At 43.2% G+C, this 25485-nt stretch overlaps 1 protein-coding gene across 9 annotated transcripts in view; it reads right to left on the bottom strand.

Annotated features, from left to right (window-relative positions):
- The window catches only part of RREB1 (ras responsive element binding protein 1), a 138270-nt gene that overhangs the window by 70341 nt on the left and 42444 nt on the right, over positions 1-25485 (bottom strand). For 6 of the 9 annotated variants that reach the window (XM_086901039.1, XM_086901080.1, XM_086901056.1 and 3 more), the window contains exon 2: positions 3858-4227. The exons of the other annotated variants lie outside the window; for them this stretch is intronic. In XM_086901039.1, the coding sequence (XP_086757165.1) occupies positions 3858-3888 (31 nt within the window). In that variant the 5' untranslated portion in view covers positions 3889-4227. The remainder of the gene's footprint in view (positions 1-3857; positions 4228-25485) is intronic. 9 annotated transcript variants of the gene reach the window in all.

Here is a 25485-nt window from a genome sequence, read left to right as displayed (position 1 = left end):
TGGGGAGAGCTATAGGTTAAGGTCCCATCGCCTGTGTGCCTAAGCAAGTACTGTGCTGAGGGAATTAAGATACTTGTCCGAGAGCCCAGTGAGTGAGCTAGATGCATCGCAGTAGGGAGAGCCAGATGGAAAACATTTCTGAGTAACAGAGAAGAAAAGAGACCTCCCTTTCAAATGCTCTGAGTTACAGCACCCCTCAGCTCTGACTGAGGAGATGCTGCAGGCACGCAGGGTGGAGGGGGCATGCCGGGCTCAGCTGGGTAGCTGTGACGGAGATGCTGACATCCCTGACAATATATGGCCAGTCTAAACCACGGGATATCTTGTCCTTTTAAGGTGGGCCAAGAGCAAGCATCTGTGCAGCAGCAGCAGCAGCACAGCCCCAGCCTGCCATCAATAGCCCCTGGTGTCACTGAAAAAACAGGGGCTCCTGTGCCATACCAACTGGCTGTGCAGATGCCTGGGCACCCACCCCGAGAGGAGACAATCTGTCTGGTTGTTCCTCTTCACAGCATCACGGAAACAAGGAGGCACATTAGTAACAAGGGGAAGAAAGCCATGAAACCATGCGGCCGGGCTGCTCCCTGGCAATTGGTGCCTGCAGCTGTTGGGGAGGGAGGCAGGGAGGGAGGGAGGGAGGGAGGCAGGGAGGCAGGGAGGGAGGGAGGGAAGGAGGGCCTGTCCCTGTCCCCATCTCTGTCCCTCACCCTGATGGCCAGCAGCTCAGCCAAGGGCAGCTTCAGAGCCACCACTCAAGGTGAAGGTTTAAAGCAAATCTCTGGAGGGAGAAGCAAGAAACATTTCATCCCCTCACACTTGCTCTTCACATGTAGTTGGAGCTGTGTGTGTGTGTGCACGACGGGTTCAGCAGGGATTACAGAGGCAGGATGAATCACACTGAGGAAGATACAGAAAATCTCCTGTGCTAGTGCCCTGCTTCTTGTGCGGTGCTCTGGTTGCAATTCTCCTCCTCCAAGATGAGTATTTGAAGAGTTTCACAGAGGAACTAAATGCACAGGCAATTTTACAAAAATCGTTCTGAAAATAGGATAAGCTAGACCATAAAAAAACTCCTCTTGGAGTAGCTATGTTCCACATGGTGTTTCACCACTCTAACTGCATCCATATGCTAGCAAACACAGGCAAGCCCAAGAGGGAGAGCATCAGTTTGCTTACTGCAGAGCTCCCAACTCATCCTTTGCAGCCCAACCACACTGGCTTTGCAGGAGATGCCAACACACACTCTGCTTGGAGCACTGTACCAGGTAGTTTGCCAAAACATTTTATGCTTCACAAGGTAACACAGCAAAATAAGAAAAGTAGAAATGACAGGGATTTTAACCCATTTCCTAGTGGCAGTGTTGTCAACCATCAAGATTTTATCATGAGTCTGTAAAATCTGATGGTGATACATTACTGAACAAAATCTCAATTTTTTAAGTCAAAATTATAGTTTTTTGACTTTTGGAAGAAGAACAGACTCATTACATGCTTAGCAAAACACAAAAAGCAAACTGAAGTGAACAGATTAATTTTAAAGCCTCAAGCTTTTAAGGATAACCATGATCTCAGATGTTCAACCTGTAATTTTTTAAGATACAGGGATAGCAACACAGTGTCCCTTCTCTACACAGTACATTTTGTACTCTGGAACATATACCTTCCAAAACTAAAATGACTTTTTTAAAGAGAGAAAAGAATTGTAGTATCTCAGCACGTTTCTAACGTTTCATTTAAAAGCCAACACAGCTGCACTTTAATGTTACTTAAAGATGGAAACCTACATCGAATTACCAAACTTGTTTTAAGCAGAAAGACATTCAACATGCAAATATTTTGCAAATAGAATGATTCAAAAGTTTGAAGCTCCTCTCACTGCTCTTTTCCAGGGAGCATGACTTGCTGACAGGATTAACTACTGCCAGGCTCACGAAGCTGGGAGACAGCTGCCACATAGCAGCCATTTATTACAAAGCTCCACTCCTCTAAAGTTAGGAAAGAGGCAGACTGTTTCATCTGTGTTATCAGCAGGGTTCCTCTGCCCCACAGGCTTTAGTGACTAGGCTTTTTCTAAACAAACACCTCCTTTTCTCCCCCACCTTGTTAACTTCATATCTTCCTGTATTCTGTTTCTGGTCAGCACAGAAATTATTCCCCCTGTCACATCCTCCCAATCAACAACAACAACAATCTATAACCAAGACAATTTAAAAAATTCAGAAACACAAATCATATCCCTATGCCTTCCACCTGAAACAGATTTTTAAATGAGGGAGTTGTAGCTTGAGATTTTCAGAGGGGAAAGCACAGACCACAGGGAGGAGAGAGAGAAGACATATGCTGGAGCAAAGAGACTCAGAAGCGTGCTGCACAGCCCTCCCTCTCCCATCCACCCTAGAAGGCACTTGTAATGTCAGCCTCCAACTGCACTATCCCAAGGGCCTACACAGCCTTTTCATGAGCAAGGTAACTGGTAGCCCTCCTGAGCTTGTATCTTCACGCCAAGCGGACTCTGCAGGCCCACAAGCCAAAGCCAAAATTTGCCCCCCACCACAGGAGGTAGAAGCAGATCTCAAGTCAACCAACTCCTACAGTGTGCTAAAGACTAGGAACAGATATAAACCAACTCCATAATCTCCATGTGATATTAAGCACAGACAACCATCAGCTGACATTCTCCTGGTATTGTGAGCCAGAGTTAAAAGGTACAAACTAACTGTATTTTACTGTGCTTATTCTAGATATGTATTTGCCACAGATGTCAAAGTACCAAAGATCTCTCAGACTGAGGTTTATTGCTTCGTCCAGGTGAAGGAGAAATCCAGCATTCAGAAAAATAGCTCTCTCCCACCACCTATGAACAAGGTGGCACAAGGTTTGTGAGCACAACCACTGGCTTAGACCAGCTGGCTGGTAGCCTTTGGGCTTGTTTGTAGAGCTCTAAATACTGAAATACAAAGCCTCTTTCTGGGTTTAGTTAGGTAAATTAATTACAGCAATAGATAGAGCTGGCAAGCCTCTCCAAGCTGAGATCCACACAGGAAAGCCACTTGCAAAATTTTAAACAGCAGAGCTATTTGCCAGTGGTACTCTTCAGTTTGAGTTTTCTTTCTACTTTGAAGTACACACAGTGCAAGTAACCTGTGGGAGGTGCTTCCAGCACACTGACAAAATGGAACAGCATCTGCTCATTTTCATAAACTGCAACAGCGCATAGGGATCTTGTTCATCAATTTCTTATGGAATTCAGAAGTCCCTCAGCTTTACCAGAAAGTACAAGAAGCCTTCTCAGGAACAATTTATCTCTATCTGACTTGAAAAAATATGTATTTTTAAAACAAGAACTGCATACATACACACACACACACAAAAAAAAAAAATCACTCTTCATCCACAACCATATCCAGCTGCAGACCTTCAGAGTTCCTTGTAGTATAGTCTATGCTCTGGGACTTTAAAAGCCTAGCAGGCATTTCTAAAGGATTTTACAAAGTACACAGGCCTGGCCTTGTAAAAGCTCATGAGGAATCCATGGAGGTCATCGTGCAGCTTAGACAGTCTGCAAACAGCATAATCCATGTGCTGGTGAGGTAAGAAATGCCCAAAGTCGGGCGGATAGACCTGAAGACTTCTGCAGGGAATGTTTCCTCCAACAATGCTGCAAACGCTGGAGGAAATGCCTGCTGATCTTCAAAGCCCTTCAGTAGGAACAGCTTTAAGTTTCCTGAACATGAGCATTCTGGTTGCAAGGCCACAATCCTCTTAGGCATACAGAGAAAAATATGAAAGCAAAAGAAACAAAAAAAAAAATTAAAATCCACTAAGGTTAATAACTGCAAATAACCAGCAAGACTGACCCTCTACTTTGCAACGAGCTGTCGGATCCATCCAGCAAAGTTTTGATGTTCCTCGGCACAACAGCCACACGGATCAAGCAGCAGCTTACAATCTCTGCAGCTTTCCTTTTTCTATTCCAGGCAGTCCTCCACACGTGTAGACTCCTGGACCGCAATACTCAGTTGTTCGGACTACGAGGGGATGCTACAGCTGTGGCTGCACAAGGTGTCCACCGTAACTATATCAAGGCCACTGCAGTGTGCTGCACTGCCAGCAGAATTTTAGGTACAGCCTTCAGTTGCCTGACGGGTTTCACAGGCGACCATGAGTAAAGGGGAGTCTGGACACCTGCACACTGCAAAGAATTGCAGGAAGTTTATTTCAGGAACGCTGGGGAAAAAAAAAAACAAAACAGACAAAATTGTGAACAGGTTTCTTCAGTAAGTGAAGTTTCAAGTTGCTATTCCTCCAGCCAAAAACGTCTGCTGCTAGTCCAAAACCACCCTCTCCTTCCAAAAAAACATTTCTACTGCTAGTGCCTCACACATTTCCATGAAACAGATGATGCAAACAATTCTTGAAACAATTCACATATGAAAAGGGAAATTAATTTCCTTCTGCTGACTCCATTGATATATATTTAACAAAAACATTAGCCTGAATCAAACTCTTATGAACTGTGTTTAGGTTCAACCCAATTCTGGGTAAAGTAGTACTTCCGAATAGAGAAAAATAAACAATAATGGCAACAGAAAGTGATCAAGTGGCCTGTGCATCCACCCCAATTTCTGCAGGAGGACAGCAAGAGTTTGCCAGTGGAAACTTGACTAATCACTTTCATATATGCACACATAGCAAAGCAACATTGTAATATCATAATCAGACCTACGATACTGGAAGTCACACTTCTTTTGAGGAGTGATGCTTCCACATTTACATTTTCTCAGGCATATAAACATACACGCCCACACAGCCACCTTCTTTTCATTCTAAGTGTGAAATCACCTTGCTTTAAAGTTTTAAGCCAGTACACACTATAATAGTATTTTTATTTACATCAATCTTGCTAAGGTCATGTAGAATATACTTTACAACCAAAAGTGAAGAAAACCTTAAGTATATTAAAAGAACCACAAAAGAAAAAAAAAATCTGATATTATTCATTGATTGTGTTACAACTCTTTCAAGGAACAAACTGTTATTTCTACCCAACTAACAGATTCAATCCTCCAAATTTCACATAAAATTTGTGTTCATTCAGAACAAGAATAAAAGACAAAGAAACCTCAACATGAGAACTTGTATTTTCACTCAGATGCTAAATAGCAGGAGCTGTTTCTCACTTCCAGTTCAAACACTATGGTTTTGTAGAATGCTTTATATGCCTCATGGAACTCAACCATTCAATATAAAAAGCTATAAGAGAAGAATTCGGGCAATCAGTAGCTATCTCAACCTGTACAGCAGACAAGCATATCTTGTGAATGAGTTAAAACAGGAAACTGAAAGGAGAATACAAGCAAAACCACTAGTTAAGTGAATTATTTTTTACTGTAAGGTAAGGAACTTTTCTTAATCTAACCAGTCATTTCATACACAGTAACATGCAACTATCATTCTACCAAAAACAAGAAGTCACCACCAGATTTGTTTTACTCATTTCTTCATGTGAACTTCAAGTGCGGTTTCTGAAGCTAGAAGATTTTGCCATCCCTATCTACTAACAGCTGAAGACAGAACCTGGCCCTTTCCTTATCTGTTAGGGTCTGGCATACCTTGGGGGCTATGCCTAGGCACTTTCATAAACAGAAACATGTTCAGCATTTTCATACCAAGATTGAAACAATATTCAATACAGTTTTTACATGAAAAATATGAGAGTTTACTGGTTCAAAAGATTCTCAATAAATACACCCCTTTAAACTTCCTGAAATCTCCAAACATGGACAATTTCTGAAGTCACAAGGTCTTTAAAAGAGCAGTAAGCAAGCTCCCTGAAGGGTGGGGTAATTGGGAGGGTTATCACACCTCTGGGGGAAGTCACAGGCTCTATCTTGGCAGTGTTTCATCCCTTCATATACCCAGGGGACTGATTAGTTCATGATAAGCAATTAGGCACCCTAGGGAGGACGGTTAACCATCTTACCAAAACAATAAGGCTGCATAAATGTAAGTCTCATTAGATTAAAGAAACACTATCTGCAGAACAGCAAATTTGTGTTTATTCCCTTCTACTGGAACTTGCAAGTACTACATTTTGCCTACATATGGCACACACAGATCTCAGAAATCCCAAATTTGAGCACGTACTTGCTGCTAAATTGGTAACAAATGCTCTGAAGCATTTTCTTTCCCAAGACACTAGTGCTGTGATGCAGGAAAAAAGGAGGAGGGATGGAGGAGAGGAACACAGTAAGTACTGATTAGAAGACTTTAACTAGCAATCTCATTCATTTAAATTCTCTTCCTTATTGTTAAAACAGTCCCTAACCAAGGATGAGCTGCAGAAAGTGGGACCAGGAAAGGCTGTATATGGCTGAATGCTGATTGAATTTTAGAATGAGACCCCCAGTCAGCAGCAGACCCATTACACGCCTTGCTCCTAAAAAAAACCAAACTGTTCTGGGAAGCTCCTGCCTGCTGTGGGGCTTTTGATGAGGCACCTACGCGTATCACAGTCCTGCCCATGTTAAATCTTTATCTCTGATGAAGCAGAGGGACAAATTCATCTTTTGCTTGCCAACTGATGTAAAAGCTCCAACACACCCCGATGGTGCTGCTCCTGACTTACATCAGGCTCAGTGTATTTCAAAGTACTTTGACGGCTTAAAATATGAAGGAATGCTTTTCAGTAAGACGACCCCCTGTCCTTTTCTGTTCTTTTATCTTTTTTTAACAGTTTGCCATCCAGTGATAGGAGGGAACCCCAGCTGCATAGCCTGGGCTTTTATCTTCTGCTGACCATGCAACAACACAAAGCTCAGTGCTGGATTTCCTGCTGCTTGCCGAAAGGGGCTGTTCAGCTTGTTTAAATATTACTTGCCTTGGGAGCCTTGGAGTTGTGCCCAAGCACTGTACTGTATCTTCCCAGCATCCATTTCAGCATGTACTTTAAAGGTCTTCAGGTTCCATGTACTATGCTCCCTCTCTGCTATGGGAGGAGCCTCATGACTCCAGAAAAGAAAAGAAACCCCATTCAACTCCTCCCTCTCTCCCCATCTTCCCCACTAATCCCTCTGCCTCATTCCATTACACAGGTATCAGAAGTCCCTGTTCATCCCAAAAATATGCAAACACATTTAGTCCTGTAAACTGAACCAATTGCAACCAAGGCAAAAGACATTTCAGTACAAAAGGCTACAGCTGGGAAGAAATCAGGTGCCATGTATCCTGTTCAACAACCTACCAGTGTGCACTGAGCAAGCAACCAAGAAGGTACAGTAGCAGAAGTGGATCAAGTACAGCATCCTCCTGCCATACTAAACTTACAGTCTCCACTGTGGATTTTAGAAGAAAAAAAAATCTTAAACACAACCTTCTCTGAATTTTCAAACTTAACATTAGGGCACTTTCCTTTTCCGTTCAGAGCGCTGATGAAAAAACTCCACGGTTTTCACAAAACCAGAAAGGATATTCCAGCCTTTAGGAATTCTTTCAGAAACACTCCTTTTCACAATTACTGTGCCAACGGGAGGTTGAATTCTGGCTACAAGGTCAGGAGGAGATAACCTTGGCCAATAGAAATCATCTGCATCAGCCCAAAGGCAGCACCAGGCCACCCATTAAGCAGCCCAGCAGGCCTCCCTGTTAACCTGTGTGCAGCCGGAAACAGCTGATAGAATGGAGAAGCAGGAGGTAAAAATCCAGATTCACAATCTATCTGTGACAGCTGGGGACACAGCCATTCAAATCAGGAAGACTTCAGTAAATACTGACTGTGAGAACTGTCCTGTAAGATGTCTCTCATTTTCCATGGCAGCTGGGATGCAGAAATATATGCACTCTCACAAACTGATGCAGGATTTCAGGAAACTCAAGGCTGGAAGTGAAAACCTGCTTTTAAGCCATTCTGCTTTGCCTCAGCCTGAAGCATACAGACTGATTTAACCTGATGTAAGCCACAGCTGTCATTCAGAAGGACAGACTGCCAGTCCTCACTTTACCTCACAGCTCTGGCCACGTGTTCTCCCTCCGGCCTCATGCCAGTTCTAGAGTTTGAACAACCACATGGTGATCCAGGATCATGGAACAGATCTGAATTGAGATTTGCGTTTGTTTGGGTTTGGTTTTTGTTTGTACTTAAAAATGCACATACATTTAGTTTCATCAACAGCCTTCACACATGGGAGTTGAGACATAGTCAAATTACACCCTCTATTTGAGTGAGGGATGAGAGACCTGAGCAAGAATGTTGTCGGTAACTCTACTCCTGTAGTGCTGCAGTACCGGGGAAAGATGAAAAGATGTAGTGGAATGAACCCACAACCGGCTCCATCTCCAGACTCCCTCCTCCTGCTCCCCCCTTGCTTCCTTCTCTCCAACTCAGAGCTAACTCGCAACATCTCTGCCATAGAAACTTTTAAAAATATACCTCAACTTCAGTTTTCTGACTAAACCCAGTGAAAATAAGTTGACAGTAAACTACTATAATTAAAATGTCTCTATTGCACCTCTCCCATGGCACCCCTGGATGAGGAGAGTAAGAAAGCAAGAGCAGTCTTAGGCAATGAGTTCGTACTTTTCTGCTTACCTATCCAACTTTTCCTACATCAAGGACTGGGTGTAACTTTTGCCCAGCGCTAAGCACAAAACAAACACAACTCAAAAATATCCACCTCTCTTCCTCCACATGGGTGAATTAAGCCTAATTTTCAACTCATTTGTTTGTAAACTTTTGCCAGTGACCCTTTCCCCATCCACAAAGACAAAATTTACCTCCTCCAATATCACTCATGCTTCATTAAATCACATCACTAACAGTGCTGAAACAGCCTGCCACTGTGCGCCACATGTACCAACCACGGCTCCAGAGCCACCAGCAAGTAAGGCAAGCAGCTCACCTGGAGTCCCCAGTTACTTTAGAGACAATATTTACAAACCTTGAGCCCTTGGATTTAACATACAGCACAGTGGGAATGGCACACATGCTTCCACAGGGGCAGCTCACCTCCCGGAGAGATCGGTATTTATTGTAAAATGCATCACCTTAAGGGGATGGGATGGGACAGAAGTAGAGAAAAAAAACCAAAGCTGCAGAGGGACAGGACGTGTTGCCCCGAGCATGTCCTCAGGCACTGCTAGCTCACATTGCTTGCACCATCTGATCTCTCAAAGCTAAACATGGAATGTAGGTAGCAAGTCATAACGCTGCACAGGCCTGGAGACGTGACCCATCAGCTGTTTCTGCATTATAATTATTGCACTGGGGCACAGCAGGACCAAAAGTCTGCCTGGGCAGATTTCTGCAAAGTTCTGGCTTGTTAGAAATGACAAGAAAGGTCACATGCTGCTTTCAGATTTGTGATTACAGTCACTTTTCTGCAGGCCTGGCATTCCCTGTTTAAAATCCTCAGCCTGCAAGAAAAGTGGAAGGCCCAGAGCTGTTTGTTATTCAAAACTGCATTAAGAAGTGAGATTCAACAGAACCGTGGTCTCTCTCAGCCCCCTTCATAAGACACACAGGAGTTTCACACAGTTGCAGTGAAGCAGCACTCCTGAATTACCATTCTCTGCATTTCTCAGCTGGTCTTGGTCATTTCCCCTTCAGGCCACTTCTGCTCCCAGGCTTCTCTCACACTTTTTATTTTTAAAGTTTCTGCTACTAATAAAAAGCCTGAAAACCTTATTGCAATACCATAATTTCCTTGTATTATCATGTTCTCTAGTGAACTGATTAATTCTCAGAGTGATCCTGACCCTCAGCTCCCACTGGGCCTCAAGTGATGCAAAATGCTTCTTTCAGATTTTCCTCCATTTTATTTTTGTCCCAACATGCGCAGAGTACAAGACTCAGTTTTGCAACTCTGGGCTTAAAATTCAAATATCTTCACTTTTAGGAAATCTGATTGTTTCTATAACATGCTCAGAATTAAGCAAAGCTAAAAGAGTACAGGTCAGTAAGGAAATTATTTCATCCAAGATATATTCAACACATTGTACTGTCCAGGTTTCGCTCCGTAAACTTTAAATTATTAAGAGCCCAGTTTTGTCAGGCAGTGACATGAAGTTTAGTCATGGAGAAATCATCAACAAAACCTGCAGAAGGAGAATAAAAACAGCAGTACACAACTACAGCATTTCTGTTATACAAAACAGAGCAGGCACTGTAAATCTGGACATGACTGCCTTTAGAAGATTCGCAGGCTGGAGGGGATGCTTTCAGGAGGCCACTCTGAGCTACATCAAGCTTCCTGCTTGACACCATGTGGACTCATCCTGCCCTCCCACCCATCCCTCAAACAAACAAAATAATCTTTGCACTTTTAGTGTATTTCCCAACCAAGATGCACTCAAAGCCAAATCACTGTGAGGGTCACACACTACAGGGATATTGCCCAAACTTCTAAGGCGCTATTTTTTGCAAGAGCAGAGGGGTAATGGGATGCCAGGGGGTTAACAGGAAGATGAACACATCAGTAAGTGATGAACAAGTCTGTAGGTCAGAAAAGCACACTTGAGGCTGAGACCAAAACCTCTGTGAGCACAAGAAGAGCACCCCTCTCTAAGAAACCACTTTGTTATTCTCCTCCTCCCCTCCCTGATACCCTTCTCTCCCTATTGTAATTCAGAACAGCAAGGCAAGTGATGTCTAAACATGCACCAGAAGAATTGATTAAATACAATGTCACCCAGCCCACCCCAACGAACCCTGCTAGTGGTTAACTGCAAGTTTTTGCTTTACTGATGGTATTACACTTCCAAGGGTTCCCTTGTCTTTGCACACACACCGCCTTCTTAGAAATGCCAAATCTGCTCAAACCCAGATTTACAAATACACACACAGATATTCTACACATCTGCTTCCACCTGGTGGATACCAGAGATGGAGACTGCAGCATTTTTAATAAAGACAGACGTGTAAACCCACCTCTAAAATTAGTTGCATGGTAATTCTGTGGGCAAGTGGAGATAGCAGACTACTGTCTGGCTCAGAGGCAAGGGAGAAGTTTGCAAGAAATAGAGTAAGAATCACTAAATTGTTTAAACTATTTTTAAATTCATTTTTTCCCTCTTAGAAAACAAGCAAAAAAGGGATTTTTCTTTCATTTTGAGGAGTTCTTTGAAAGAGAACAGGACAGAGCTATTCAATATTGCTCTGGGGTGCTTAACATAAATAAATAACTTCAATCGTCTTGTTAAAGAACTTAAAATTCTCTTTCCACAGTCCCCCCTTCCATAATCAAGCAAAAAAATTTAAAAATTATACATATACATGGTATATAATCAAAATAAAACCATAAAGTAATTTATTGCTAGCCATAACTACAGAAAGCAGGGGTTCTTTTAACACTTCAGCAAAGCAAATGAGAAATGACAGGGAGTATCCTGAGAAACTCTGTTGCAAATTCTTTTAGGTCTGGTTTCTAAAAATTTCCTTGCTATGATACCTGCAAATGCAGCTTTTGCAGTAACTTCCAGTTCCATTTTCATACACATATTTTTAAATACAGCAGCAGCCTTTGCCCTGTGTATCAAGCACCAGGAGTATTTCATTCTTTGTGGCCAAGGTCTGCAGGAAAGCTGACTGGAGATCCTAGAGGTGTGACACATTTCTTTTTTGCTCTAAATACTTCTGACTGGAAGCAAAGGTAAGTATTACTCCAGCCTCAACCTGTTTCCCTCTTGCACCCACAGCAGCTTAGTAAGATACAGTCAACAGACTACTGCAAATTACACTTAAGGGCTCATTACAAATCAAGGCCTCAGTCTTGCTAATGAACTGATACTAATAGGTTCATTCTATGGAGGAGAATCATTAGCTTCAGTAGTGGTCCCTGAATCAGGAAGTTTGTTTACATCACATGCACATGTATTTACAATCTTCTGGGCCTTTGTTTTTATTTAGGAGACCAATGGTGTTTGGCAAGGAGTGCAAATCTTGTCTGACAACTTTCAAGCTACCCTTACTCCGCATGGAGCAGAAGTGCCTACAGAGTAAAGCACATTCACAAGAACAGCATTTTCATCTTACACCAACAAATTCCTCAACCAGGAATTCTATACGTGTACCTGTACATCACAGTGCAAGAGAAACAATCACACATTCCCCACATGTGTTTTGCACCTGAAAGAGTGGACAAATAGAGATCACTAAAGTGCTTACTTAAGAAGTGGGACTAGGTTACTAAGTTCAGTCTTTACAGAGCTGAAATGACCTGCTCTGGAACAAGATAGACATGAGGATGCTCAGCTTTCATTGGATCATGCACAGTCCCTCTCACTTATGAATTCCAACAGACATTAGGACCAGACCACACTGGAGAAATCACCATTGCCATTGTCAGCTATGATAACAAATAACTTATTCAATTGATGGCTATAATTCCAGTCTCCCACCCACTTTCTTTCTCAAATCTCAACAACCCTGCATTACAGCTTTGAGAACTTGAAGAACTGGTCAACTTTCTCCCCCTTGTTTGGGATTTAAAGTTTGCAGTAGATTTTTTTCTATTTTCTATAAAAAAGGGGGACAAGAAAGTAAGTTAAAGCCTGAAGTCAGTCACTTTTCCCCCAGCTTCATTCTCAGAAATGGCTGAAGAATTTTTTTTTTTTTTACTACTTACTTCTCTTTCAAAAACAAATGTGGCCTGAAGCTAAACACCTGACATGCAGTGTTTCAGCACAAATGGTTAAAGCTCTGTAGAGCCACATGCAAGAGAAAACAGGGGCAGTAATAATGCTGCCTTGGTGATCTCCAATTGGAAATCCTCCTGGCAGCCCAGCTACCTTCATGCAGAACAACTTACTGACATTCTCTTTCCATTCCTCTCCCTGATGACTCTCTCACTACACCTGGAAATTAGGAAGCTGACTAAGCTCCCTAAAAACTGGTCTGGTTAGCCCCAGTCACCCCCGCTCCAAAACAGTGAAAGCAGTGTGACATCTCAGCAGATGACACCTGAGACTAAACTGGTGGAATTGGCAGCAAACATTAAAGGTACCTTTTTTTCCTTGAGTCCAGTTGCTGCCATGGACCCTCATTCCAAGTGTCAAGAGAGATTTTCAATGCATTTTTGCAGTTGCTGACTTTAAGCCCACAGGATAAACCTCATTTGTGATTCTTCAAAACTCAGAAAATGCTTGGAGAAATGGCAGAAAAAAAGCTGAAATTCTCTTATAGTCACATAAGCCCAAGAGCCACAGCCTTAACACTGCCAGTTTCCCATCTCATTAAGTGTCTTGCAATACTTGTTTTTGTAATCATTTTCCATGCTGTCTACACAAAAAAAAGTACCTCGGAAGCCAGAATAACTACATTCCTCAAACATGGACCCTTTCCAGACTCACCCCAAACCTTTCTGCGCTTAACGTCCTATACACACTGCTAAGAACACACAGCTCATTTACAGGCCCAGAAGTTAATTCACCTTCAAGTAGCCCTAATTTTGAGGATGAACACTTCCTAAACTTCTGCATCCCTGATGGCTGTGTGAGGGAAGGCAGGCTGTCTCCTGCTTCCTCTGCATTCCTGGCTGGCAGGACAGTTCTGCAGTGCGGCCTACCCGTCCTGCTCTGCCCTAAGCACACCGGTGTGTCCCCGGGCACATGGTCTGCCACCACGGCGACTGCTGCGTACTGCAGATTCGTTCTTCCCAAGAAATTCACACGGACAAACCATCTGCTTTCCAGTTTTATCTTTTCAACTCTTTTTTTTTTTTTTTTTTTTTAAGACAAAGACATCTCCTCCCCCTCACTTCCTCATCACCTCCACTCAGAAAGCCTGAGGCTCGCTGATCCCATGGTCGATGGCAAGGCCTTTGAATCGCTGTCTGCTGGCTAGTCCGGAACCAGTCTAGGTAACGTTCAGACAGGGCACACACCACAAACTCTCTTTCAGAAACTTTAAAATCCAAAATGCAAATACTCCGCCCATCACCTTGAATGCTGTCAGGCAATAAAATGCTAACAAAAGAAGTCACAGAAGGAGCAGTCTCTGGCTACCTGCCTGGGGTCTGATGACTGCAGGTAAGTCCTTGAGAGGAAGGGATGTGATCCGGCCACAGATCCTGCCCTACAGACCAGGCCCTGTGCTCAGCTCTCCTGGGTTCCTGCATTTCCCAGCCATAACAAACAGTAATGGCAGAGCACCACTAAGAGCCACCAAAACTCAACAGTGACTATATCCTCTTACTGGCCTGACACAATGCCACAGACATCCCGGGACTCAACACCACCAGCTCAGAAGTACCATCCTCCATGACTACGTCGAAACAAACCTCGTTTTGGAAAGGGTTTTAAGAACACAAAGTCACAATCCTTCTAATTTTTGTACAAGGAAGAAACCCTGCAATACCCCGCCTTGTCTGCTTCAGGCCCTGAAAGTTGCCAGAAACAGATGAAGGATGGAGGGACAAGTAAGATTTTTGTGAAGAATACACTTTTCAGAAAGTTTTAGAAATAACTGTACAATCACACAGATGCAAGGCATTGCTCAAGTATGTACTTAAACTCAAAACAGGAACTATTTTAAAAATAACAATGGCTTTAGGTTTTATATTTATTTACTGTTTTGACTGCGAAGGATAAATGGTCTCCTGTAATACAAAGTTACTTTTCAACCTCAATATATAATTAACACAGGAACTGGTACCTTTACATCTTTCCTATGCATTTGTATCATAGATTCAGTGGCACAAACACAAGGATGCCTACCTGCAAGGTTCATAACCACACCTCTGCATTAAAAAGATTACTGAGCAGTCAAACAAAAGGGTGTTTTCTTTTAGTGCTCCCTGATTCTTTATCACCCAGCCCATTTGCAATCTGTAGCACTGATATCACTCAACTGATATTTACTGATATTTGGAGACAAAGGGACCCATGTTTCTCCTTCAATCAGATTTAATAAATCCACTAAAGTCAAAACAAAACGAGTCAAGAGACAGAAGAATCAGGCCTTTGGGATGCTATACTACTGTCTCCCGTGTGGTTAATTTTGATGAGCTTGTTGAAGCACAGCTTTTAGCCAAGTGCTTTTTCATACAAACATCCATAGCTCAGAGACGATTAATCACCATTTATTACTCACCTTCTGGCAACACCCACTCTAAGCTAGGCACCATCCAGACACATTAAGACAGACAGTCCCAGTCTGAAGGCTTTGTGCTAAAAGAAAGCCATTTCTGAGACCCAATCCTGATGGAGAGGTATCTACAGACGCCCATGGTACTCAGCACAGCTACTGGGATCTGCCAGAATAAAGGTGCTCACAGGAACATTTAATCACAAATACCAATCTTTCAAAAAGGGACAAGTTACGTATGAAATACACCGGCTATACCTACTTTTCAGTACCTGTCAACTGCTACTGGTGTTACGGAACAAGTAAGCCTCGTGAAAGGATTTTTGCTGAAGAAATAGGGTGAATCTTCATAGATTTAGCGATCAGAGCCCCTCACTTGGTTACAGGAAAGTAGTTACTCTGTTCTTCTGCAGCATTAGTAACTTCTCAAACAAAGAAGCCTGATTGAGGCAGACAGTGAGGGGCTTATCAGCTTAGGAAATGGGAAGGATGGTCCAATTAACTGCCAAGCAGTCAGACATAAATCACTCTGACCAGGCCAATGAGAGACGAGTCCCAGAAATGCATGTCCTGTCCATTTATGTAACACCCAAACATTCCCCCTACAAAGGCTTCCCTTCTGGAAGCACTGCCTAAGTAAATTCACCTGTATGGACCTGCATCTGATTAAGCAACCATCTCAGTGGTACAGGAGACATTACCAGTTGCTACGCTGCTGAACTCAGGCACTAACAGACATTACCAAGCAGACAGCCAGAATGCTCTGTGCAAGGTTATCTGGGGTCCACACCACTGCGCTGTCTTCTCACACATCAACAGGACAAGATGTAGAAGGCACAAAAAGGAAAAAACTCATCCTGGTGTAGGTAGGAAGGCTTCATCTCATTTTCCTGAGCTACTTCTGCCTAGCAGAGAAATAGTCAGAATGTTATTGAAGTAATTTCACAATGTTAAAAACAAACAAGCAAAAATACCTGAAGGCAAACCATATGCAACAGCTGATTAGTTGTGAATCGAGCCACAGTGCTGCTCTTCATCTCCTCTGCCATGCTTAGTACCCGGCTAGCACAGGGTAAACAGAGAGAAGGCCAAGAGAAAAGAGTAAGGGGAGAAATTTTACAAAAGATGCTAGAATGAAAAGAGAGAGTTCTCAGTCAATCAAAGCTCTAACTTGGGATCCATCACCTACGATGAAACAGGCATTTGAAGTCGAGAGAAGAGAAAAAAGAAAGAGAAAAACATGCCCCCAAAACACTGATTTGTAAACACAAACATCTGATTTTTAGGGGAAGCGTGGAACCTTTATTCTGCTAAAAAATGTACATGTGGGACCTGGTCCATCCTTTGATAAGGTACCTTGTTTTGTGTAATCCTGTTTTTAAGTGCCAGACTTAAGACTGTCACAGTCAGGAAATCATGCTATGAGCAGGAAAGTTAAAAAATCCAGTTGTGTGGAATATTTATGTTACATATGGCAACATCCTATTTGTCAGGCAGTTACCAGGAGCTAAGGAATCTGTGTGGTACCAGCAAATTTGCTTTGCAGCAGGGTGTTAGAGCAGGCACAAACCAGACTATATATGGTATGTTTACTGAATGATTAGGCATAAACATGTTACAGAAGAAATTATGTCTTGTATTAGATGCTGGGCTTCCTGCTGCAAGGCAAACCATCCTGCTCAGAAAGCAGTCTGTCACATATGCCTCATATGCTTCTGGTTGTGGGTGCCAGTGAAACCTCTAGAAAAGAGGAACAGGTTATGTGGCAAGTAATGATTAACTATGTGGAGGATCAGCCCTCCAAGCTCCACCCGCCAGCATTCCCTGTCTCTTTGCTGCTCTTCCTCCCCCGCTACTTTTCGCTCGGGACTGTTTGCAGGGCGAGCCGGCAGAGGGGACGAAGGCACTCATAGGCACATGCCGCTGCCACAGGATGACGGGCACGGACAAGTGCACCCTCTTTTTCTTAAGAAACAGCTGGCAGCAGGCGAGCCAGCGCTGCAACCATCCGCCTGCCCCCCGTCCAAACCCAGCTGGCACAGGCCTGTTTCATAATGGGGAGGAGGGGGGGAAATCCTGAGAGGGTAGACAGAGGGAGGAGGGTGTACTGAAGATGCCTTAAAGCACAGAAGAAGGTTCATATCTGGCTTCTGCGTCCTGCCTAACCTGTTTTGTGGCATGTTCCGGTTAACTCTCCTTCTGGTCGAGGTTGTTAGTTGTTTTTCTTTTGGCATCCAAAGCCAAATTGCAGCCCCTTCTCTTCTCTCCTCTGACTCCTTTCACGCTCCATCACACCCCAGTACAAACATGCGCACACGGAACAGAGATGCCAGAAAACAAAACGCTGAGTTCATCACAGACTGAAACTGGATGCAGAGTTTCTTTACTGAGGGAACTGGAATCTTCCTTGTCAACTCACCAGGACCATCAGCCCTCAGCTGCCAGACTCCTCACTTTCATCACTGCTTTTTGACATTAGCAACTCATCAAAAAAACTTAAAACTACACAAAGTGGTAAGGGGGTGTGAAAACCAAAGGAAAAAAAGCCCCAAACCTCAAAACACCCACCTGGAAGATGGCATGCCACACAAATATAACCAGAGCACAGTGCGGGAGCAGCAGCAATCACAGCACCAGGACATACCATCACCATCACAGCAGATTTATGCCTTCACTGTGTACAGTATTTACAGGGTTAATGAGCAGCCCAAAGATCAGAAATAAACCTACTAAGCAACAAAAGCATCAACTCCAAGCTGTGCTGGGTGGTTTTTGACAGGGGTTAAGCAGTCAGTAACCAATGACAAGAACTTGGTGGTGGTTCAGTAGCCATTTTAAGCAGCAGATATATTAATCATGGGAGTGCAGTAACAAAAGAACCAGGAGCAAAAGCATGCTTCAGAAACGAGGACCCCTAAAAGCTCAGCAGCACACACATACCCTTCCGTCATGTGTAAAATAAACTTAGAGAAGCCAGCAAAGAAGAAAGATTATTCCATGACCTCCAGAGCACAGCAAATCCCTCAGAGCAATGAGTGCTAGGCATCAGAAACTTCCTGGTTTCCAGGCCGTTGTTTCACATGTTTTCTGGGGAGTTTGCATGCTGTGGGAAAGATTCCCAAGTACACTGAAAGCAAGCCTGCAACATCCCCTTCCACTCCCACAGCAAGTATGCAGTCCATAAAAGATTAAAGTGCTGGAAACATATGCTTGAGCGAAGATTCATCTTTTTTTTAAAAAAAACAAAATACATCAACCATTTAGCAGTCGATGCATTTATCAAAATATTTTGTCATCCCTTTTTTTAAGACAGCAAGGTGGGGGGGCAGGGAGATGGAGCAAGTGAGCAAGAGCATGCAAGACACACGCAGTCTGAAACCTGAACACCGTTTTACAGATGTATTTACTATTGTGCTTTTCTTTGGGGGCTTTTCAGGACAGGGTGGCTTTTGTCTCTGTGCTATATACTACCCAGCTCATAACAAATGAGCAATCTCAGAGTAAACAGATCTGGCTCCTTCTCTGAATCTACTGGGATGCTGAGGCACAAAAACGGGCCTGAAAAAACTTCTGACTATGATCCTGATCAATCCCTTTGGTCATGCAAGTGCCTGAAATCTGGTACAATTATTAATTGTGCTGCAGTTGCGTGAAAGAGAACAAGCTTCCCTCTCACACCCTCATCCTGTGGGTAACACTATGTGGGCAGTAAATATATGAAGGAACATGGTGAAGCTGGGGGGTGTGTGTAGAAACCTCCACAAAAAGGCTTCACAGCTGTACATTTTATTTTTTCTTTTTGGTGGATGAATTACGGACATTACAGGCAAGCCTGACTGATGCCCAGACACGTCTGGGTACCCAAAGGAGAGTGAACTGGGGAATCCTCATCTCTACTCACTGCTGCCTTTATTAAAGAGAGAAAATCAAAGGTGTTTCCAATCTTCCCCATTTCTTAAACACTATGATGATGGAGCATGGAAAGTATTTCTACTAAAGCACAAATGAGTAATTTCTAAACTGGTGGGCTTGCTTTCGAGGTGTTCTTATTTGTTGGAGGGGATTCAACAGGTATGAGAGGAGACATGGGAAAAAGAGAGCACTGTGCTTTTAAAGACAAACTCTTGGCATTGAGACAAATGAGGCAGACAGCGTTGACTAAAACCTGAAGCTGTGATTCAGCTGTTGGGACCAGAGTCTCATGAAGCCTCCCTGCTTTACAGCTTGTGCTCATGTAACTGAGAATGGAGATGGCACTTTCCAAAAGCTGCTTTCCAGGACCGAGAGGGAAATGACAGAGCAAGAGCATTCAACCAGCATGGTACCAAACTAACCCCCAAATCATGCACGTCTCAGACTGCCAGAGGGCTGCTGTGGCACGATTTTAGCTGTGAACCAAGCATCACAGGTGTGTGTGCGCACCGTAGAAACCTGAGCTCAGAAATACAAACGACTACAACCCGGTTGGGATGGAAGCAGTGCCTGACGGAAGTGCAGCCTCTCCGGCCTCCCCCGACACATCCTGGCCCAGCACAGCAGCCCCTCCCTCACAGTGTTCCAGCTGAAAACAGTAAATTCTGCTGACCACAGAAGAGGGGTAAGCAGGGCAGGTGGTGAGAAAGTGTCAGGTTTGACATTAGATGACATTTTCTAGACAGAATTAAAAATATAAAATGCAGCGCATCTTTAAATGGTTACATCTATACAGTCACCAGCCCTGTGACACCGAACAAGAAACTGTGGTGGTGGGGGAGATAAACAGTGGGTTGATGACAGACAACAGAACATAAATGAGCACATCCTCTTTCAAAGTGCTACATGTATTTTCTGTTTAGTTTTAACTGAGTATGTCCCCAACAAAAAACCTACATTTGTAATATACCATGCATCCATTTTATAAAATATTTTAAAATGTGTTTTTGCCTTGGCCCGCCTACACAAAATAATGAAGAAATATCACCCATCAGGAAATCCCTAAGAAAAATAAACCTCAAAATAGCATGGTACGCTCACTGAGTAACACGTATTTCTGCAAAACTCCTGTTCTTTATGTATTTTGCATCTGAAAACTGCAAGTCTCACATGCGTGCACACACAAAAGACAGACAGACTGCTGCTGTGGACAAAATGGTGCCATTTAATACAAAAATCTGGTTTATGCATAGCCTGGCTGTAGTGCATGCTGGGCCCAAGCAGAGTGGGATGCAGCCAGTTATATCGAACAGTTGTGCCCTCAGCAACAAATGGTGCATTCATAAAACTGGAAAAGCCTCTGTCTCGGGGATCACAGCTCTGCAAAGGAAACAATTGCTTGCTGACATTTTCTGAGGGAGGATATGGCCAAAGGAGGTTGAGGGGGAGAAGTATGATCTACAGAAAAGTTATGTTCAGAAGAAATACCAAAGTTGGGAAGAAAACCCAAATCTGCCACTGAGCTCTCTTTGCACTCTCCTTCTATTAGCTAGTCTCTAACAAAAGAGCAAGGCCACCTGAAAAGACATGTGGTTGGAAAACACTTGGCCAGTCAAGAGTATAGAAGAAAAAGAAGAAAAGAAAAAGCTTTCTTGTGGAACGCTGGCCCATGAAGAAGCGACAGCCATCACGCAGGCTGCAGTACACAAAGCTGCATGTGACAGGCAGTTTCTCACAAGTTTTTTACCCTTGCCTTTATTAGCTATGCCACCTCCACACTGGTAACTAAAAGCCAACATCTGGTGCTAGCTAAATGTCACCACAGACAGTCCCTTTAATAAAAATTTAAAGAGTCTGGGTCCCAACAAGGAAATCATTAGTGCTTTGAATGTAAGACCCTACGTGAGAGCTTCAAGTCTGAAAAAATCCTGGCTTTTAAGCTGCCCAGAGCAGTGACTTCGGCATGCACTAAACCTCTCCTCCAGGCCCCATGCCACCTCACTCTAGGGATGCTCAATTCATAGATTCTGGCCCATGCATAGCCCATCTGGATGGTTCAGCTGGTCAACACTGTGTGCTGAGAAGCTCAAACAGGTCTGTGGATGTCCAGGTCTTGCTGCAGGATGGGCACGTGCTGTCCAGTGTGTCCTTGGCCTAGGGAGCTCTGGCTCCTGAAGCTGAAATGCCAGACACTGCAATCAGCCCCAAACACACCTGGCATCTCTGAAAGCAAACCTGACCTGTCCCTCAGATGCACGAGACACCCATGCAAGTCGATGCAAAAATGCTCCCTTTGGAGATAAGCAGTTAAGATGCATGGCTTATTAATGAATACCTGTCACCTGTTCCATTCTACTGAGCTAAGTAATAAAGAAAAAAACCCCACATCATACACTGTAACTGAAGTTCAGTGAGTCAGTGGCAGTTCCTGTAAGACACCAAAAGAATTGAGCCCACCTGTACATTGGTAAGAAATAAGAAACAACTCTCCCCAACCACTCCTGGCTGCCTGAGGCTGTGGTGGGGCATGCACCCTATTTCCTCCTGGTGCTCATGCAGCACAGAGGTCTCACATCTCGCCCAACCAAAGTTTTCTCCTCAAAACTTATCTCAGCAGTTTGGGAGAACTGACACTGTCTTCCACAGCCAAGGCAAACCCAGCTGAAGGAGAGATGACAAAAATTTTGTGGCTGACAGAGTAAGTCCCTCCATTATATTAGCGAGAGAGTGTGTGTTTTAAGACATTATTAATAGAGTCCTCTTGCACTGAAGCCTTTGCAAGGGTATCTAAAAAGGGAATGTATGTAATTCTTCCCATCCCCAGTGCACCTAATGGTCTTCTGAGAACCTATTACGAAACCATTTCAGAGGTGAACAGGACTGTGGTCCCACAGACTGACAGTAAAAGTATTTTTCCACAGAGGTTTAAAAAAACCCAAGCAAGCAACCAACTAACCAAAAAAAGGCAAAACAGGATGAGTGTTTCTTCAAGAAGAGAGAGCCATTCCTGCACCTCAATGCCACAAGCAGCCAAAACCTGCAGGTCCTTCGGAGTTGAGGAATAAACACTGGAAACATGCATGGCAAGCTACAGTGGTGAGAACTGAGCCATAGCTATCGAGGCACTGGAGAATGAATGGTAATGCTTTTGCTTACCAGCTGTGCACTGCAAATTACTGCTTTTGCAAGAAAGCTTGCACTGTAGTTGCATAAATAATTTCAATAAAATGATATAAAAAGCCACTTCATTAAGGCTGATTATCAGCCTTAATGGTTATCAGAGACCTACAGCAAATACAAAACTGCAAAACTTACAGAGGCATCAAAGCAATCTAAAAACTGCCTGACTTTACTCTTTGGTCAGTTTCCAGATAAGGCGAAAGTCTACACATGCATGTAATGTTTTGTACATGCTCCCATTGAACCTGCCCTCTGCATTCTAGAATTCAAGTGGCACACATGATTTGGTTTCCTTCCATAGGCTTTACAAAGGCTTTTAATGCAACACATGATCGACTTACTAGGAAATTGTTTGTTTGTTTTAAATTTGGAGAAGGCAGCAAAAACACCTGAGAAACTGTGGGAGAACATCAACAGAGTTGAAAAGAAAATTGCATCCCAGCCTCCTGAAAAACTTTTAATATAAAGTTCCTTGGGAAGTCTGTGAATAAGGGATGAACAAAGAAGTACTCCACTTGGAAAATCTCCTTCCTTTGAACACTGAATCACAGAATACAAGTCTCCGCATCACCTTGCAAAAGGAAAAACAAAAAAAATCCTGCCTGAAATGTGTCACTTTTTTGCTCCTGTTTACTTTGTTTGTTTGTACTGGTTTTGTAAAATCCCACAAATATTTCAGACCGAAACCACAGTCCGTATTTTATATTTAGATGAACTATGGCATCTTTCAAGAAGCTGTAATTGCAAGCCTGCATGTAAAGGTCTCCCTCTGCCTGCCCTGGGACTACGTAGCTATTGCAGAAGGAAGAACATGGGCCACCTGCAGCCCTGGTGGTGACTCTCCTCCATGCACTGGCCCAGCCACCCCACAGCTCAGCTCCAGCAGGATGCCAGAGTCCTTGCACCTCCCATGATAAGGGATGGTTTCGAGTAGGATGGCTAATATCTGTAGGTAAATCCAAAAAAAAAGTCTCATGCTTTCTTTCTTTTATTTCCCATTTGATCTAGGTAGAACAAACAGGATGCAATTTTCTGATGCCTCCAGTATCAGCCCTGACTTAAATCAATATAAAACACAGTAGGGAAAGGAGCCTGAAGGTTTCTAACTGGGTGTGTTGAACACCATGACCTCCTCACACCCCCGCCCCACAAATGCTTAACTGCTGAATGAAATTCCTCTCGTTTCCTGCACTGAATCATCTGTGTCACCACAAAGATGAGATTTTTAACAGTGCACACACGTTTCTGATTTGAGGGGCATGCAGTGTAGGGTGTTTCTTAAACTACTGTCAGACTAGCCACACACGGTTTGGATTTCTTCTGTGTTTGATGTATCATTTAACTAAATCTGTGTTTTTCCAATGAGGTACAACCTTTCAGTGATGCTGTTTTCTAGGAAATATGTAGGTGAACGCTGCTGCTTCTTTTGCAAAGTATTATTTGAATGGAGCTAGGAGGGACAGGATATGCTCATTTGCACAATTAAAAATAACTTACAATTTGAACTGTGGCATCAGATGCTTCAACAGATTTCATTTGTTTGAACAGATTACATGCTCTTTTCATAATGCCTTTTTTCCAGACCTCAACTTAAAATCGTTTAATTAATTTACCCACAAATTACCTCATTTTCATTGCTAGGCTGCTGATCAACTACCATTTAATCACTACAGCAATTCTTTCTGCAGAAACATTAGCAGCACTGTAGCCCTCAAATGCAATAAAGAAACATCCAAGTCACCTGAGAGAAAGAAAGGTGAGGCAAAATGTTACACCACAGTTCCTTAACCACCCTTCCTAACCAGGATGGCTTTGTATCATTGCAGTCACAGAAGGGAGGAAACTGTGATCTCTGTTTGGCTGTGCACTGCCAAAGTTAGTGGGATATTTGTGGATGCTGGGTGGGAACAGGCCCTTACAAATATTCAACAAGCAATAGCAAAGCTTATACTCTGCTCTGGATTGATCTGAGTCACGAGGAGCTCAAGCTGTCAGTCAGCAAGAGTGCAAGGAGGGCTGATTGTTCTGGTCACCTCGCTGGAGCAGAAGAAAAATTCAAGATGCACATCCTCCTTGTAGTACCCCCACATACTCTCACCTAGATGAAAGCTTAAGGACAAGAATCATGTTTTCTTACAGGCCTGTTTTTTCCACAAAGTGTTGTCAACCTTCTCCGCCCCTTATTTTAATAAAATAAAACCTACCATCCTTTTGACCTTGGACTTGTTCATTTTCTCTGTTTCTCTCAGTACATGCTCTTTGCTAACCATTCAGCATGCTGTGAGCCCTGATAAAAGTGGTTAATGTTTACTGAAACCTGCGCATGAACTGTACTAAACCTGATGCAGGGGGAGGCAAAGTTCTGCTAGCAGCATCCATGACCAATTAAAAATAAGCTTGTTTTTCTTTTCAAACTCATCCCCCCCTGCTAAACAGCTGCATGAGTAGATGGGCAGACAGGTCAGGGAGAAGACTGAAAAAATTCTTCTAAAACACCCACCTAGACTCTTCAAAATAAGTCCCTATTCTGAGTACTACAGGCCTTTCAAGAATACACAAAAGGAATGAAAGAACTACTGGGGTTCTCTTCCTGGGGGATGCATACTTTATCCCCAAACAATTGTTTTCCAAAACAGTCTGAAAACCTGCAAGTCTAGCAGAACTGTTGAGTGTTCCATTTTAGCTTTCCCTGTAGAAGTCCAGGGACAACCCTTGGTTTGAGCAGTCTTCAAAACATCCTATAAATTAAGTGAAAAAGCAGAATATTACTACTGTAAATCAAACTACTACTAGTTGATCAGTATTATTCAGAGACTTTAAATTTACCACAATTTCTTCCCAGCAGAGACAGACGTAGAAACAATCAGCAGTTTCAACAGCTGTATCTGTGCACAGGAACTATGTTTTGTAGCATAGACTAAATGCGTGCATTGCCCCTTCTTAGCTTACTGGCATTTTCTCTGTATCATAATAACCAGCCCAGAGAGCTCTTACAGACAGCTCCTGCCTCCCTCCCACTGTCTGGTGATAGTGGGATGCTCTCAGGTGTTCAATGACAATTTTTTTTTTTATTTTTTTTTTTGGTACTAGAGGGCAGCAACAGTGCCGCAGTCACCTTGGAAACAACCATCACCCACTGTTTGTAGAACAAACAATGGTACCTTTTCAGCCAGCGCAAGGCAGGCAGGGCAAGGGGCAGCCAAGCAATTCTGGGACTTACAGGAGTGTTAACATATTGCATTCATTCAGTGCGTCAAAAAATAGTTCAGCACGAGGAGCAAGACGCTCTCAAAGTGAGAGCCTTTGGCTGCAAA

The sequence above is a fragment of the Cyanistes caeruleus genome, chromosome 1, assembly GCF_971803275.1.
Source record: "Cyanistes caeruleus chromosome 1, bCyaCae1.hap1.1, whole genome shotgun sequence".
Taxonomy (NCBI): Eukaryota; Metazoa; Chordata; class Aves; order Passeriformes; family Paridae; genus Cyanistes; species Cyanistes caeruleus.
The sequence above is the reverse complement of the archived record's forward strand: the minus strand, read 5'-3'. Positions and strand labels throughout refer to the sequence as shown.